Here is a 17657-nt window from a genome sequence, read left to right on the forward strand (position 1 = left end):
GTCTCACCATCCAGATGCAGCTTTGTTGGCAAACAAACGGAGCACGCGGTTGCGTGATGGCGACATCGAGCCAGAATTAGTGGGGTGATCATGTGGTTAAAAAAAACTTTTTTCAAGGAAAATAATATTTTTTCGACTGAATAAAAAAAATCGAGCATGTTCAAACAGTTATACCTGATATCGGAGAGGTGATTCAAAAGTGAGAAGATGCCAGAAAATCCAGCTACCAATTGTTATAACTAAATCCACAATATACGTCGGTTATACCGCAATTCAAGTTTGAAAGGTAGTGTATGTTTTTGAGGTGATTTTTTCTCAATTTATGTGGAAAATTAACATTTAACTGAAGTACTGTGTATTTTGACTTTTACTAGTCATCAAAATTTTTGTAATGAAAAAAGTTTAAAAAAAAATTGTTTGTGTTTACTGTGCGCAGTTTGAGCGTGATATTAATCTCAACCCCCAAGATGGCTGCCTTTAGCATTCCCCTGCTAACTACCGAAATCACCTAAACTTTTTTTTACATTTTGGACTTAGGCGTACACGGTTACACAAGCACGACAAAGTGAAAGAAATTATACAGTCGAATTAAAATTAAAAACTTTTAAATCAGTTTGCAATGAGATTTTCAAAAACTGTAGCAGTAAAAGTTTTCATTTTCAAAACAAGAAAAAAAAAACTTTTAATTTAGCAAATTTAAACCTTTTATTTCAACAGCAAGTAACTTTTGTCATTACAGTAATATTTTTGTGTGTTAACACATTCAAAGTATGTGATGCTGATCACCCGATGTCAGCCAACATATTTCGCGGGGCTGTGGCAGCTCGAGCTTAATTATTGCTTGCATCAGGACACTGTGACGAGAAGTTCGTTATTTTTCAGTTAAATTATTTTTTGTTCACTGTGCCTAGAAAACCTTATTGTTTGGTTCATTCAGATTCATGCTTGGGTTCATTTTTGGAACATCCGTAAAAAAAAACGTACCATTTGATACATGCACTGTAACTGAAAATCGCACTTTGCTGAGTTCGTTTTCGCACTTTTCCATACGATTTTTTCAGTTCAACTACGATTACACTTTTTTTTGTTATCGCAGTCGAACTGAAAAAAATCGTATGAAAAAGTGCGAAAACGAACACAGCAAAGTGCGATTTTCAGTTACAGTGTGCATTTGATACGTGCACGCTAATGGGAAATATGAGAAATCAAGTTCGAAATATTAAATGAAAAAAAAAATACTTTTTACAATTGGGTACTAAAGCCCTATGTCAATTTTTATGTACAACGGTAAAAAACACGATCATAAACCATTTAAACCCTAGCAATTGGGTCCTAAAATGAAGCTTAGATTGCTGATATTATTGTTTACAGCGATAAAGCTTATTTTTCTGAGTACAATGACCCTTTGTACGACCACAAAGAGTTTAAAATGGATTTTTAAATCAATTTTGAAAAAATCAAGGGGTTGGAAACTCTTAGAGCTATAATTATTATGTTAACCAGTATATCAAAATATATGTTAGTATACTTATTATTTTCTTTACATATCGCCAGTATACTAACCAATATACTGAGAGTATCTTAATATACTAACAGTTTATTTCTTTTCGGTTAGTATACTAACAAGTATACTGAAATATCGTTAGTATACTCAATATTCTTAAGTAATATTAGAGTTTCCAGCCCCTTGGAAAAAATAACCTCGCGGTCCATCTTGACAGAAAAGGTCCTACTTGACAGCTCGTTCCAAGGGGACCATAGTTGATCCATCGAAAAAATGTTGTCTCGAAAATTTTTTTTTTGCTTTAAAATGAAAAAAAGCAATCAGAAATGGTTTTTTATCGTTGTACATCAAAATTGACATAGGGCTTTAGTACCCAATTACCTATTGTTTGAACAATTGTATTAATATTAACTGTGTTCAGATCATCAACGGTTTTTTGTGTGGATTACATCTTTCCTGTGGACTATTTCGACGTCAAACCAAACCCCGTTCGTTGGCACTAAACGAAATCCACAACACTTTGACAGCTGTGACACAGTTTTGTTTTGTAATTTTCAGGCAAGCAAATTGAAAATACGTAAATTTCTTCACCGTTCGGACTTTTAAGCGTTTTTTCTTTGGTCGGAAAGTTGAAATAATCGGCGTTAAAAGAGTTCCTCTTTGAAGCGACGACAATCGCGTCGGATTTGTGCGACAGACGTGCGGAAAAACGGTGCCACACACTCCGAAAACACAATTCACAAAGCCAGGCCAAAAAGTGCGGAATCTGCTGCTCCTCCTCCGATTTTGAAATCCCGAGGCCAACTTGAAAAGCTGGAACGCCAAAGCATAGCCCAGAAGATGGCCACGGTCAACCTGAACGGGCAGTATCGCGACGGTGGCGGCGGTGCAGCGTCCGGTTCCGGCGGTTCCTGTTCCTCCTCGTCGCAGTATCCGATCCAGGGCAAAAAGGACCAGTGGATCAAGCTGAACGTTGGCGGCACCTGCTTCCTCACGACCAAGACGACTTCCCGGGACCCGAACTCGTTCCTGTCGCGGCTCATCCAGGAGGACAGCGATCTCATCTCGGATCGGGTAAGTTGCTCGAAGGGGGATAAAGAGGGACAAAACGGAAGTACGATTGATTTCCGATATGTGGCAAATTATTGATGAGCTTTAGCATGGGGGTGCGATGCATGCCACTGCAATCAACTGGAAGGAAGCCAGCGAGTTAATAATTCTTGCATAACAACACACAGTCGCTGAATTATTTCACATCATGCTGCGCTGTTGTGCTCTCTCTCTCTCTCTGCATAAATTGATTCTTCTTTTGTAAATCAGAATTTCCCAGGAAAATTGCTCTGCAATCAAAAGATAAGTACAGTTGCAGTTCTACAGAGCAGAGCTCTAGAAATTGTCATCTGAAAAGTACATTTTATGACAACAGTTTAATGATTTTTCAGTTTTGAAATTTAAAGGAAAATTTTAAATTTACGATAATATTTACATTAAACAAAACACTTTATGAGTCCGGGTACTTAGCCGAATGGTTAAGCGATCTGCCTTTCAAGCAGACGATCAGGGATCGAATCCCGCCAGGTCACTTCGCCACCGAATTTCGGTGGCAACTTGAACCCCCTGCTCCCTCTGGGAGCATCAGATACACAGTAATTAATTACCACACACACACACACACACACATGCCGCTCCCCTCACTACAACAACTAGCGGTGGGTGCGTGGGGAATGGACGGAGAGATGACCAACCAACCACACCGCAACGCGTGAAGGAAGGAAGGAAGACTTTCCAACAAGACCACCAGGAGATCATCAACATCCATCAAGACGAAAACAATAGATCCTGATGCCGATTGAGCCATTATAAGCTCTAATCAAACAATGTCGTTTGATGATTAAAGCTCCAAAAATTCAGGCTATAAGCTTACCAGCAGCAGCACCGCCTTGAGTAAGCACGCAAATTTATGCCACTTACTGACAAAAAGATCAAATTTAATGCACTTTTGATCATAATTTCTATTTTGCGAGAACATTTCTCATCATTTTGGTGGCACACATCCACACGCAAGATCAGAGGTTAACTGCTTAACGAAAGTCGCCATCAATATCTTTTCACTTGCGCTAACGATTTCAAAGCGCTTAAGATATAAAATTGCTTCCAACTACCGGCAACATATTCTTTTGACCATTACTTAGTCACTCACTTGAAAAATAATCCCGAAAAATGTAAATAATTAGCAAGCACCAACAAAAAAACAAACGCACTAAGTCTTTTGACGTTTCAATTTTGAATACCGATTCTAATCGAAGGCTGAAGAAAACCGAGCGAGGAGCGAAGGCAAATAAAGAACAAAGGGTGGCCACTAGTGTGGTTCAGGGCCCCTTGGAAATGCAAAAATGTCAGCTAGACCGTTGCATTGTTGATAAAATCATTGTTCTATGTCTCCTGAAGCTCCCCTGAAATTTTCAGCATATTTGGTTCAGGTTTCGTCACAGCTCTTTAGCATTTAAGTTTGCATGGTATTTGCATGGGAAATCTTCAAGTTTTTAATTTTCTTAATGCAAAAATCTTCTACCGAATTAAAAATTCTGAAACTTCAGATATATATCAAAATAATATAGGAACAATTTTGTAGAACACTTCAACTTAATCTGAGCAGAACTGATCTTAGTTATAAGGGACTAAGGAAGGTGTCGAAGTTGTGTTTTGCAAAAGGCCTCTTTCGCCAAATTTTCACCTGATGGCTCACTTTGATCGATGGCAAATCGTTTGACGACTTGTTTGTTGTTGATGTCAGAAGAAACAAAATGGAACGGCGGTTTCAACTTCAGTGGAACAAATTAATCCGTTTTCTTCGTCTTTTCAGGTTAAATTTGAAGATAAGCTTTTGGCCAGCGAAGATCATGACTTGGACCCGATCTCAAGACAAGATGATTCAAGGATTTTTCAGCAACTTATTCAGGGCTTCTATTTAGTGTGGGAGTTGATGTGAACTTCTGGTGGTTTTGACATGAGTTGACTGACGTTCAGCTCCGCGATGTATGGGCAGCCTATTTGCTGCTTCCTTTACCGGAGGGGGAAAGCTGGGGAGGTCTATTGGTTGATTGTGGTTTAGTTGCACCTGCAATCTTCGTCACCGGTGCAGCGTTTCTTCCACATGTGATGCACCTTTAGTGCCGAATATTCTAAGGAAAGCCGACAGACGTTACATCTTTTCTAAACCGGGCATGCTGAGATGGGGCCTCAATAGCGATGGTTTCAGCAGATGAGGTTGTCATCCATGGCTATGGCGCGGAGGATGCCGCACAGATTACATGACTACGCTGACCAAACCGATGCACCACACTAACTTAATCATCTGGTTCCACCCACAAAGTAACGAGCGAACTGTCCACTGACCCCTGGATAAAAAGATTGACCAGATTTGGATAGATTGTGGGTAATCGCAAGGGGTCCGTGTGTAATGATAAGCCTTTGGCCTGGATTAAGTCCTAGTCGACCCGATGGTATTTTTCGAGACGAGATTGTTGATCACGCCTTCCGCGGATGGGAAAGTAAACGGTCCTGCCAAACCCAATTTAGGTCGTAAGCCAGCTCAGGTGAGGAGTCCTTGGGAAACAAATCTGCCTGGATAGCGTCGATTTGGCAGTTGGATCGCAACCAAAGGTCGTCAGTCGAATTCCGGGTGATGGCGAGATTTCAAAAGACGTTTGATTGCCTCACCGCCGCGATGTTTGCCCTTATAAGTGGTAATGATGGTCTCATAAGTGGTCAGCGTAGTCAGTGTAAGTCCTGTGCGGCATCAGATAATGACCTCCTCCGCGCCATAGCCATTATGATGACAACTTAGTCTGCTGTCCTCCATCGCTAATGAGGCCTTCTCGGTATGCCCGGTTTAAAGGATGTAACGTCTGTCGGCTTTCCTTAGAATATTCGGCACTAAAGAATGCATCCCACATGTGGAAGAAACGCTGCACTGGTGATGAAGATTGCAGGTGCAACTACAAGCCACCAATCAACCAATAGACCTCCCCAGCTTTCCTCCCAAAGTGGAAACGGCAGAGTAGAGCCGTCGCTGTACATCGCGGAGCGCGAACGTCTGTCAGCACCTCAATAAACCACCACGGAACACATCAACTCCCACACTAACAGAAGCCCTGAATAAGTTGAAAAAATCCTTGAACGGTCTTGTTCTGAGATCGGGTCCAAGTCATGAACTTCGCTGGCCAAAAGCTTATTCAAATTTAACCTGAAAAGACGAAGAAAACGGATTAATGTTCCACTGAAGTTGAAACCGCCGTTCCATTTTTTTTTCTTCTGACATCAACAACAAACAAGTTGTCAAACGATTTGCCATCGATCAAAGGAGCTATCAAAGAAATTTGAAGAAAGAGGCCCTTGCAAACATAACTGATACCTTCACTTAATCCACTATAACTAAGTTTCAATTTGCTCAGATAATAGTGTCAACAAAACTGTTCCCTATTATTTTTGATATATATCTGAAGTTTCAGAATTTTTGTCGGTAGAAGATTTTGCATTACAAACTAAAACTGAAGATTTCCATGCAAATACCATAAACTTAAATGCTAAAGAGCTGTGACGAAACCTGAACCAAATTTGCTGAAAATTTCAGGGGAGCTTCAGGAGACATAGAACAATGATTTTATCAACAATGCAACGGTCTAGCTGACATTTTTGCTTTTCCAAGGGACCCTGAACCACACTAGTGGCCACCAACACCACCAACATGCTGGTGCAGCGCCTGTTGGAGTAAGCAAGTGCTGCCAGGAATCTTTTGCTATAAATGCTACTTTTCGTGAGTGTTCGCTTAAAATTCCATCAATTTTGGCAGCACTAAGCAGACCCAAAAGTGCGCTGGAAGAAAAAAAGAACTTAGCTGAAAATCCTGGTTTTTAAGCGAAGATGGCGTTCGAATGGTGAACGCCCGAAATGTCAAAATCGCGCAGTAGCACCAACATTAGAAAAAAATGTGACTGTCATGCCATGGCACACTTGTTCCGTAATGTTGGTACCACTGCGTGATTTTGACATTTCGGGCGTTCACCATTCGAACGCCATCTTCGCTTAAAAACCTCGATAAAAAATGCACTCGACTGATTAGAATGCATTTGGGAAATATTTTTTTAAATGCTTGTAAACGAAAAAGCATAACTTCTAATAAAAGTGAAAATAAACAGAACTGTTCACAAAAAGTTGCTCTACTCGTTGGTGTACTTGGTTTTAGTAAATTTCAAGGAACACTCGAGATTATCCAGAATCATTCAAATACGACCGCTTATTAGGATTAAAATGGGCATATTTCTCCTAGCATTTTCACAACAAAACAGCATTTTTTTTATTTTATGATTGAATTAACTTTTCAATCATGTTTTGACTGATTATTTAACTTCAGTAAGTCGAAATAATGCAAGTTTAAGGAACTTTACTAAAATAAAGCGAAGAGCTGCTCATTTTTAAGCAAAAATTAGGGGGGTCCAATAGAGGACAACGAAAATCCTTACTTTTCCAAAAGTTGACCCCTTCAAATTTAACCTTAAAAAATGAAGAAAACTGTGTATTTAAGCAAAAGTTTTTCGTAAACATACAATAAATTATTGTTGTAATCAACCTTATTGCATATTTTTTCAATTATGAGTATAGATATAGCTGTTTTCATGTTAAAAGTATGAAAAATGCTTTATAAATAATTAAAAAAAACTATAGTTAATTGTATTTAACTGAAGCATCATAATTAAAGTTTGAATTGATATTTTATAATAATAAATCAATAACATTTTTTTTTTTTTTTTGAAAATAAACATGCGTAGTTCTATCAGCAACTATAACCAAATTTATTGTTTTGTTTTGGTCAACTATTTTTGGAATTAATATGGAAAAATGTGCATCAAAATTACTTACTTTAATCAGTTTAATGTTTACAGTTGTTTTTGAAACGTTTTCTTTGATTTTTTCGGAAATAAATGTGTTTAAATGTCTGTTAGGTTTTTTGTTGTTTTGAGCCAAATTTGTTAACAAAACATATTTGTTTATGATGGAAAATCCACCAAATATCGGTTAAATTTGGTATAAAAATAACAGTTTTCCTATAGTGGACCCGCGGGTCCACAATCGTATTATGGACCCGGGTCCACTATAGGAAAAGGGGGTCCATAACAGGCAGTTTTTTTTCAAATGGCTATTTTTCTGCTCAAAAACAAATTTCTGATGAAACAAATAGTCAAAATTGTTCAAAAGACTTCAGATTTAATTGTTTAGTACAAAGGGTTATGAAAAAGTGCTTAAAATATTGAAAAAATGTGAAAAATGCGCGTCGGATCTACTAGGGGGTCCACTAATGATTAAAATACCATATCCAGATTTTTAAGCGATGATGGCGTTCAAATGGTGAACGCCCGAAATGTCAAAATCACGCAGTGGTACCAACATTACGAAACAAGTGTGCCATGACATGACAGCCATATTTTTTTCTAATGTTGGTGCTACTGCACGATTTTGACATTTCGGGCGCTCACCATTCGAACGCCATCTTCGCTTAAAAACCTGGATAGTGCTGAAGCTTCCATTTTTACACATGGACACCACTTCATGCACGATAACCCACTTTGACGCAGTCTCAGGGCTTATTCGATGGCCGGTAAGCTGTCATCGAGAACAAGTAGGTTCTCCGATAGTGGGAATATCACATTTGTCCAATGAACTGCTACATATGTGATTTTTTCCTATCTTAATGTAGGTGTCAGGTTAGGATGCGGGTTTCCAAAAAAAATAGTTTTTGTAGAATTTAGGATTTTTACTATAAATATCTACTTTTTATACTTTGCATTTAGTTATTTAACCAAACTCAACGCACTCAACAACTTCCGTATTTCTACAAGAAGTGGAGAACGATCAGCTGGCTATTCCCGGATTCAACCTGGTGTGCAACGTAGATCAAGAGAGGAGAGGAACAGCGATAACGCTCACACGTGGAGAGAAGCCTAGACGGCCGGTTAATCTGTCTTCGAGTCAATGAAACTACACCCTCTGTAACACCTCCTGGATCCAGTGATGGGTCTTCTACGTTGAGCCAAGGATTCGTAGCTTCTTCCGGTGGAAGTCTCGGGAGAAATACATGGATTTTCATCAAAAACATCAAGAGCTCTATGCGCAGCTCCGGACAGCCTACGACGCATACTATCAAGATCGAACCGTGCTCCCCACAATCAACCGGATCAAGAGCGAAATGCTGCTTCTCCAGAGACGCTTCTCGGACACCTTTTACCGCACCAATGAAACACGTGTAGCTGGAGAGCCGATCTCTCTGTTCCAGCTGGGAGAGGGACAACGAAAACGTACGACGATCGAGGCGCTGGATGTAGACGAAAACATTCTCAACAGCTCTGCAGAGATGGAGCAGCACGTGTTCGGCTAATTTCGGCAGTTGTATGCCGAGGACCAGCCGGAGATCGCAGACGAATTCGGATGTGACAGGGCTGTATCAGCTGTTTGCCCTTCGAATGCGTCCTGTATGGATGATATCACGACCGACGAGATATATCAAGTTATCAAGTCAAGCGCTAAGAACAAGTCTCCTGGAAGTGACGGTATTCCACTTGAGTTCTATGAAAAAACCTTCGATATCATCCACAGGCACTTGAACCTCATCCTGAATGAGGCCCTGCGCGGCAACATCCCGCCGGAGTTTGTCGATGGTACAATAGTACTCATGAAAAAGAAGGGAGCCGGTTCAACCATCAAATCCTATCACCCTATCTAGCTCCTTAACACGGATTACAAGCTTCTCTCACGAATAGGTACTAAAGTGCAGGCTGGATCGTGTGATTCGAGATAACCAGATCCTCCCTCCCTTACCGCCCCCCCAGAGCACTCCAAGCGAATCCCTCGGCCAATCTCCTCCACGCCCACTACCTGAACAAGATCGTCAAGCCGAAAGTGATGCTGGAGAACCCAACAGCAAACTGGAATCGAATCTGGCGAAACATTGCGGTCAAACACCTGACATCGTTCGAGCGCTGTCATTTCTACCTGCTCGTCAACGAACCGACTCTTGCATGTGCCCCAACTGCAACAACGAGCCAGAGGACATTCCACACAAAATCTCAACATGCCCGCGCGTTGCAGCTGCATCGCCCAAAACAGAAACATCTCTCTCACCCATCTATTGCAACCAACACTTCTAGCAATGGAGTACCCGACGCGATTGGTAGTGAGCAATGTATTTCTTATGGAGCGAACTGTCAAACTACCACTCGAATCGGGTATTCCATTAGACGATCAGTTAAAGTGCTCAAAACGTTCATTCAGTTTGTCATCTTTGTTAGCAAGGATAATAATGTAATTGACATTAATGAATTAGAATTTCACTTAGATACTGAAGTTTAAGCTATTTGGTCAAGTAGTTTTTAAGCAATCAAAACCAATAAAACAATATTTTATAAATAAAAAAAAAATTGAGACAAAATTAGTTAGTAATGGAGCACTTCCATTCGAGCAGTTTTTGCTTTTTCTACAATGTATTTCTTATGGAGCGAACTGTCAAAAACTGCTCGACTGCGGGTGCTCCATTCTATCAGAATCGGTGATTTTCATTCAAGTAGCATACAAACTATTCTGATTTGTCAAAATTTCCACTAGATTCGTTGATCTGTTGAACGTCGCCTCTTTTTCAATTCACGACTTGTAAAATATGAACTGTTAATCTAGTTTCTTGTTTTCAAAATAAGCCAGACAGATTTTAAATGAAACGTACTCCGTCCAAAAAATTCACGAAGTACAGCCGACTCATCTGGCTGTCGATCTTCTCGATATCAAAAGCTCGATCACCGCTTTGACGATTTTAATTTTGAAACAGAATTTTTCCACTGTTTTTCAGTAAAGTACCTTGCTTATATTAGGTGTTTTACAAACTTTTCTTGCGTTTTGTCAGCTTACTGTTTTTGCATACGGGACATTTATGCGAACATGGGCAGTGCTGTGGATACAAAGGTTTCCCGCGGGATTTAAAAAAAAATTGAAAATTTTGAATTAAATTTAATTTTTTTAAAATTTTCAAATTTTTGAAATTTGCCATCGCGAAATAATTTTTTTTTAATTTTTTGAAATATTTTGAAATATTTTAATTTTTTTTGGATTGGATTGTTGAAATTTTCGAATTTTTAAAATTTTTAAAATTTCAGAAAATTTTTGAAATTTATAAAATTTTTAAAATTTTTAAATAAATTTTAAATTTTTGAAATTTTTTAAATTTTTAAAATTTTAATTTTTTTATAAATTTTTGAAATTTTTAAAAACTATATTTTTGAAATTTTTGAAATTTTTAAAATTTTTGAAATTTTTAAAATTTTTGAAATTTTTGAAATTTTTGAAATTTTTGAAATTTTAAAATTTTTGAAATTTTTAAAATTTTTGAAATTTTTGAAATTTTTGAAATTTTTAAATTTTTTGAAATTTTTGAAATTTTTGAAATTTTTGAAATTTTTGAAATTTTTGAAATTTTTGAAATTTTTGAAATTTTTGAAATTTTTGAAATTTTTGAAATTTTTGAAATTTTTGAAATTTTTTGAAATTTTTGAAATTTTTGAAATTTTTGAAATTTTTGAAATTTTTGAAATTTTTGAAATTTTTGAAATTTTTGAAATTTTTGAAATTTTTGAAATTTTTGAAATTTTTGAAATTTTTGAAATTTTTGAAATTTTTGAAATTTTGAAATTTTTGAAATTTTGAAATTTTGAAATTTTGAAATTTTTGAAATTTTGAAATTTTGAAATTTTGAAATTTTTGAAATTTTTGAAATTTTTGAAATTTTTGAAATTTTGAAATTTTTGAAATTTTTGAAATTTTTGAAATTTTTGAAATTTTTGAAATTTTTGAAATTTTTGAAATTTTTGAAATTTTTGAAATTTTTAAAATTTTAAAATTTTTAAAATTTTTGAAATTTTTGAAATTTTTGAAATTTTTGAAATTTTTGAAATTTTTGAAATTTTTGAAATTTTTGAAATTTTTGAAATTTTTGAAAATTTTGAAATTTTTGAAATTTTTGAAATTTTTGAAATTTTGAAATTTTTGAAATTTTTGAAATTTTTGAAATTTTTGAAATTTTGAAATTTTTAAAATTTTTGAAATTTTGAAATTTTTGAAATTTTGAAATTTTGAAATTTTGAAATTTTGAAATTTTGAAATTTTGAAATTTTTGAAATTTTTGAAATTTTTGAAATTTTTGAAATTTTTGAAATTTTTGAAATTTTTGAAATTTTTGAAATTTTTGAAATTTTTGAAATTTTTGAAATTTTTGAAATTTTTGAAATTTTTGAAATTTTTGAAATTTTTGAAATTTTTGAAATTTTTGAAATTTTTGAAATTTTTGAAATTTTTGAAAATTTTGAAATTTTTGAAATTTTTTGAAATTTTTGAAATTTTTTGAAATTTTTGAAATTTTTGAAATTTTTTGAAATTTTTGAAACTTTTGAACATTTTTAAATTTTTGAAATTTTAGAAATTTTTGAAATTTTTGAAATTAGTGAAATTTTTGAATTTTTTTAATTTTTTGCAATTTTTAATTTTTTTGAACTTTTTCGAAATTTTTAAAACCTTTAATATTTATTTTGAATTGTTTAAAAAAAATGAAAAACTAAAATGAAAAAAACGTACATTTTTTATATATTTTTAAATTTTTGTATAATTTTTTATTTTTTTTAGTTCTGGATTTTTTTTAATTTTTGAATTTTTTAAAGAATTGGAAATTTTTGAATATTCTTGAAATTTTTAAATTAAGAATTTTTTTAAGCTTAGATTTGGTAATTTTGGAAATTTTTCAATACTTTAATTTATTAAAACATATTGAGATTTGTAATATTACGATCGAGAAATCTCGATCGTGTGTCGAGAAATTATCGAAATATTACGATCAAAAATCAAAAGATCAAATTATTCGCTCTACAGCATTGCCTTGGCGTTCTCGATTGCGAGATTCCTACTTGAAACTAGGTGTCCGAAGGCTTGATTGTTGAGGCAATTGCAAACCTCTTTTACACCTAAGCTTCCATCCACGCCGTGATTCGAACTGACGACCTTTGGATTGTGAGTCCAACTACCTACCAGCGACTCCACCGAGGCAAGACCCAGGAGACGACTCATACACCTGGATTGAGCTAACGACCTAACCCTCTAGGCTAGACCGGGACCAACATTTACTTCGGTACGAATACCTTATCTTGTCTAAAGCCACCGGGCCTCTGGGTGAGAGGCAACCACGTTTACCTCTACACCACGGTTCCATTATTGTGGAAAAATTAGAAGACTCCAAACTTCATACCGCTACCGATTTTAATGTGACATAGTTTCTGGTATAAATCATAAGAGAAAGTACCTTTGGCGCTTTACGTAACGCACAGGAAGTGATCGACGTCCGCGCTGGTGTAAACGAGGCCCTCCTGAATCATCTCATCGATTATTCTCCTGTTGAAAAAGAAAGAATCGAATATTCAGCAATCGCCACCAACTCCAGAGCATTCAACCCCGGTTACTCACGTCATCTCCGTCGGGCTAATGTGCGGGAATTTGGCCTGCAGCTCCTCTCGGCTGATCCCAATGTCCGATATGTGATGTTTGATGGCCTTGTAAACGACCATCTGCGCTCTGGACAGCCCCATCGAGTTTGCTTCGGCGATTTCTTCTCTGGAGCCACCGATTCCGCTGATTCCGGCTTTCTTTGCATACTCTTCTCCTTTATACCGGGCGTTCAACACCTCCAGCAGGTGCGTCGTGATCTCATTCGGCGAATCGACCTGCGAGATCTTGAAGATCATAACCGCCTTCACTCTGTCACTGCCCTTGCCCTCGTTGCGCACGGAGCCAACCACCCGCGCGTAACTGTTGATACGGACCACCGGAATGTCGTTCTGGTCCGGATGCTCTTCATCAATCCAGCGATGCGCATCGAGCTGGGCAGTGTGGTCCTCCATCCGGTACGTGACCTTCGTCGGGGTTTGGACGATTTGCCGGACTATTGCTACGAACGTCACCGTTGCGTACTGGTAGCCGAACAGCTCGATGCCCTCCTCAGGCGACTCCTGGATGTGACGCAGCATCACCGGAAGAACGCCCTCCGATTTGTGCTCGTCGTTGGCGCCACGTGCCGAGCGCGGGTTGAACGCGCCGGAACCGGCTGTGAGAGGGTCGAATGAGAAACATTTCAAAATAAAGAATTTACCAAAAATACTTACTGCTAAAGTTCATGGTTGAGACTTCGAGGAAACGTGACAGAAGCAAACTCTATTCCTGGCCGCGAATTTTAACAGCAACTTCCCGGTCTGCTCGTGGATTGTGGAATGAAAAAACGGACTCTTCAACCTGTTCTTTTTTCAAAACGCGCCAAAACTGACAGCTGCCCGCAAAAAAACGATTACAGCCAACCCCCGGTGGTTGGTCACTTTTTCGTTTGACGCTCGTGTGCCCCGTTGGTTTGACAAAGTTAAACTAAAAAGTGATGAACTGTCACTTTTTACACGGTGCTCACGCACACTATCAACACACACGTTTGGGAGTGTGTGTGTGTGTGTGTGTTTTGCAAACAAGAGTGTATCCCTCTTACACTTTACGTTTGGGAGTGTGTGTGTGTGTGTTTTGCAAACAAGAGTGTATCCCTCTCACACTTTATGCAAACTGTCAGACGAGTGAAAGGGATACACTATTGTTTACAAAAGTGTTGTGCCCTTTTGAAATGTTAGGCTCCATTTGTGTTATTTTTGTTAACAATGATAAAGCTTTTTTTAGTACACTGACCCTTTGTACAACCGCAAAGGATCTAAAATGGATTTTTTTACAGAAAAGGTCACACTTGACAGCTCGTTCCAAAGGGGCCATAAGTTGATCCATCATAAATGTTGTCTTGTCATTATAATTTATTTTTTGCATAAAATGAATAAAAAATATCAGAAATGGTTTTTAATCTTGTTTTTTACTCGTTGTACTATTCAGTATTCTATCAATAACAGAAAGTGTATGTAATGATGCCGAAATCGTCGAGTTAACCTAAGAAAGATGCAGTATGTTGCACATGACCAGTATGGCAAAGAACTTTGACACATTTTTCGTTATTAAAAACCTTCGTCTCAATTAACAATTTTTCAAATTTCCTACCCAGGACGAGACGGGCGCGTACCTGATCGACCGCGACCCGCGCTACTTTGCGCCGGTGCTAAACTACCTGCGCCACGGCAAGCTCGTGCTGGACGGATTCTCCGAGGAGGGAATTCTAGAGGAGGCTGAATTCTACAACGTGACGCACCTGATCGGGTTGCTTAAGGACAGCATCGCGCGGCGGGAGCAACGACCGGCGGCGGACAAGAAGCGCGTGTACCGCGTCCTGCAGTGCCAGGAGAACGAACTCACACAGGTGAGATGGTCACGGGTAGTAAATTTTTAATTTGCTAAACCTCTTTCTCTTTCCCACAGATGGTTTCGACAATGTCGGATGGGTGGCGCTTCGAGCAATTAATTAACATTGGCACGTCGTACAATTACGGTGCGGAGGAGAACGCCGAGTTTCTGTGCGTGGTCTCGAAAGAGTGTGCCAACACGCTGATTGGCCGCGAGAACGAGTCCAACGATCGGGCCAAGGTTCTGCAGCAGAAGGGTTCCCGCATGTAAAGGGGATGAACACACACTAACTACTTATTATGATTAAAATTTATTAACTACCGAGATAGATCGATGAGAGAGGAGGGACATTCGCGCATATTTTCGTTTCGTTCTTAAGGCTATAGGAAAGCAGCGACGTTCAATAATTGTGCGTTTTCGATAGAAAGTTCGGCACTTGGGGAAACCCATTTCTAACCGTTTCATATTTTGTTTGCGTGGTAACAAAATGGTAAGAAAAAACAAGAAAAAAGAAATCGTTTACCCACCGAGCACTTGACAAAGAGAAAGAATTATCATTATCCAACTCATGTTGAAAACGAGACGAGAGAGGCTCCTCGAATGGCGTGGAAAACTTTAAACCTAAATCGGAATCGAACGCCCGCGTAATGAAAAAAAGACCCCTGATAACTGTTAGCATGTAAAACAAACACTCCTCAACATTTCAATCGCCACGCTGTAACCCCCCCCCCCCCTTGAACAAGATACGACCGGAAACAGTATCATAGAACCCCTCCCTCTTCCGTCTAACTTTATATAATTCCGTTGTGTTTTTGACGACAAACTTAACCGAGCGACTTTGCAGAAAAGTAGAACCCTTTTTTGTCTAACTGTAATGGCTAAAATATGTAGCAGCAGCAGCAGAAGCACCCCGTGTGTGTAGAATTTTGAAAACAAAAAATAAAAATGACATCAAACAGCAGCAGTAAAGGCGCGTATTAAAGCGAGATGAATAATTTACGGTTACGATGAAGAAAAAAACAAACACACAGACTACACTAGTTGTTGTAAAACAGAAAAATTTAAAATGAAAGAGAAATATAATTTAAATACACAATTGTTTCGAGTTGCCTTGCCAAGAACGAAAAGAACTTCCTTGAAGAATAAAAAAACTCTTGGCATGTACTTTAGAACACTTTCATCAACAAATTTATAATAAAGTTTCAATAGGGTCCTAAACTTAATCCTAAAGCCCTATTTCAATTTGTATGTACAACGGTAAAAACACGATTATTACCCACTTTTGTTCACTTTTATTCATTTTATTGCAAAAAAATATATTGAGAAGACAACTCTCGTCTCGAAAAATGGCACCGGGTCCGTCTGGGATTGAACCCAGGCCCGCTGGGGTGAAAGACTACCAACCACTACACGTCCGAACCCGGCTCCGGAACTCGCATGGAACTGAAAAAAAAAATCTAGTGCGTCACTAGGGATTCAGTTCAAAGATGGGGGCGATACTCGCGCGAAATTTCTTCAGAAAAAAAAACACTTTGGCAGCTCTGAGTGCGGAACTAGCCCTCAAACGAACGTACCACCAGTGTGCGTGACCCCACCCCTGCAGCGCTGACAGGACGGTGCTGCCAACTTTGACAGCCGAAAACAACGGCGCGTGACGACGAGTTCGCGCGAAAACGACCGAACGTTCGGGAAGAAGAAAGCAGAAAAGTGCGCGGGGCTTACCACATGTACAGATATTTTGGGCACAGACCAAACACTCAAACTAATTATTTTTACAGTTAAAATACATTTGAGTAGTTTTTGTAAACTAAACTAAAAAGATAAACATTTTTTGCATCTTTTTGCTTGTTTAGCTTTTAATAAAAATGTTTTTCAGTTATACTTGATTGAGTGTTTGGTCTGTGCTCAAAATATCTGTACGTGTGTCAAGGAAGATCGCGAAGAACCAGCACGTAATCTTGTATATATGTAGGTCGGGAATAGAGAAAGTTTTGTTTAGAGAAGTGAATCTTCGCGTGCTTAATCTCGTCTGATGAGTGGTCCCAAAAATCCAGTTGACCACTCACCGACCACTTTGCCAAAAACCGTTGCCTGGAGCCGCAACAAACATATACCTTTTTTGCCTTTCTCAGGAAGGCAGGAAATTACTAAAATCTACTAGTAAGATGATTTTCAATCACTCCTGAAAGTTTCATCAAGATATTTCGTGACTAAACTGAGTAAGAGGCGATTTAAGTTGATGATTAAATTGCCTAAATTAACGAAACTTTCTAAGACAGTATGGGTACCATCCGAAGCATTTATATTTTAAATTACTGCTATTTTTTACAGCTTCCTGGAATCATCTTGATTATATTTATTATATTTATCATATTTATTATATTTATTCTATTTACTATATTTATTATTTATTATTGTTGTGGCAGTGCGTGGCCGAATGGTTACGCTGTCCGCGTTGTAAGCGGATGATTCTGGGTTCGATTCCCATCTGCTGCAACCTTCCAGCGGATGAGGAAGTAAAATGTCGGTCCCGGCCGTTAAGTCATTCCAGGTGTAGGAGTCGTCTCCATGCCATAAGTACAAACAACACGCCAAACCAAGCCTACTCCGGTGGAATCGCTGGCGGCGGTTGGACTCGCAATCCAAAGGTCGTCAGTTCAAACACTGGGGTGGAAGGTTCCTTGGAGTAAAAGAGGTTTGGGTGCTCTCCCCATTCAAGCCTTCGGACTCCTAGGTTCGAGCAGAAACTTGCAAT

The 17657-nt window shown here is 38.1% G+C and overlaps 1 protein-coding gene across 1 annotated transcript; it reads left to right on the top strand.

Moving 5' to 3' along the window:
* Nucleotides 1-2025: 2025 nt before the first annotated feature.
* LOC6038494 (BTB/POZ domain-containing protein KCTD5) lies at nucleotides 2026-15962 on the top strand. Its single transcript, XM_038248321.1, has 3 exons — nucleotides 2026-2578; nucleotides 14667-14918; nucleotides 14978-15962. Exons 1-3 carry the CDS (start codon nucleotides 2345-2347, stop codon nucleotides 15170-15172), a joined length of 681 nt encoding a protein of 226 aa, XP_038104249.1. The 5' UTR covers nucleotides 2026-2344; the 3' UTR covers nucleotides 15173-15962.
* The last annotated feature ends 1695 nt before the right edge of the window (nucleotides 15963-17657 follow it).

Source organism: Culex quinquefasciatus, chromosome 1 (assembly GCF_015732765.1).
Source record: "Culex quinquefasciatus strain JHB chromosome 1, VPISU_Cqui_1.0_pri_paternal, whole genome shotgun sequence".
NCBI lineage: Eukaryota > Metazoa > Arthropoda > Insecta > Diptera > Culicidae > Culex > Culex quinquefasciatus.

What these genes read in the sequence shown, in the direction of transcription:
- LOC6038494 (XM_038248321.1), top strand. Translation starts at nt 2,345, where the DNA reads ATGGCCACGGTCAACCTGAACGGGCAGTATCGCGACGGTGGCGGCGGT. An exon ending in GCGATCTCATCTCGGATCGG is followed by an intron (nt 2,579 to 14,666) that starts GTAAGTTGCTCG and finishes TTTCCTACCCAG; the next exon opens with GACGAGACGGGCGCGTACCT. An exon ending in AGGAGAACGAACTCACACAG is followed by an intron (nt 14,919 to 14,977) that starts GTGAGATGGTCA and finishes TCTTTCCCACAG; the next exon opens with ATGGTTTCGACAATGTCGGA.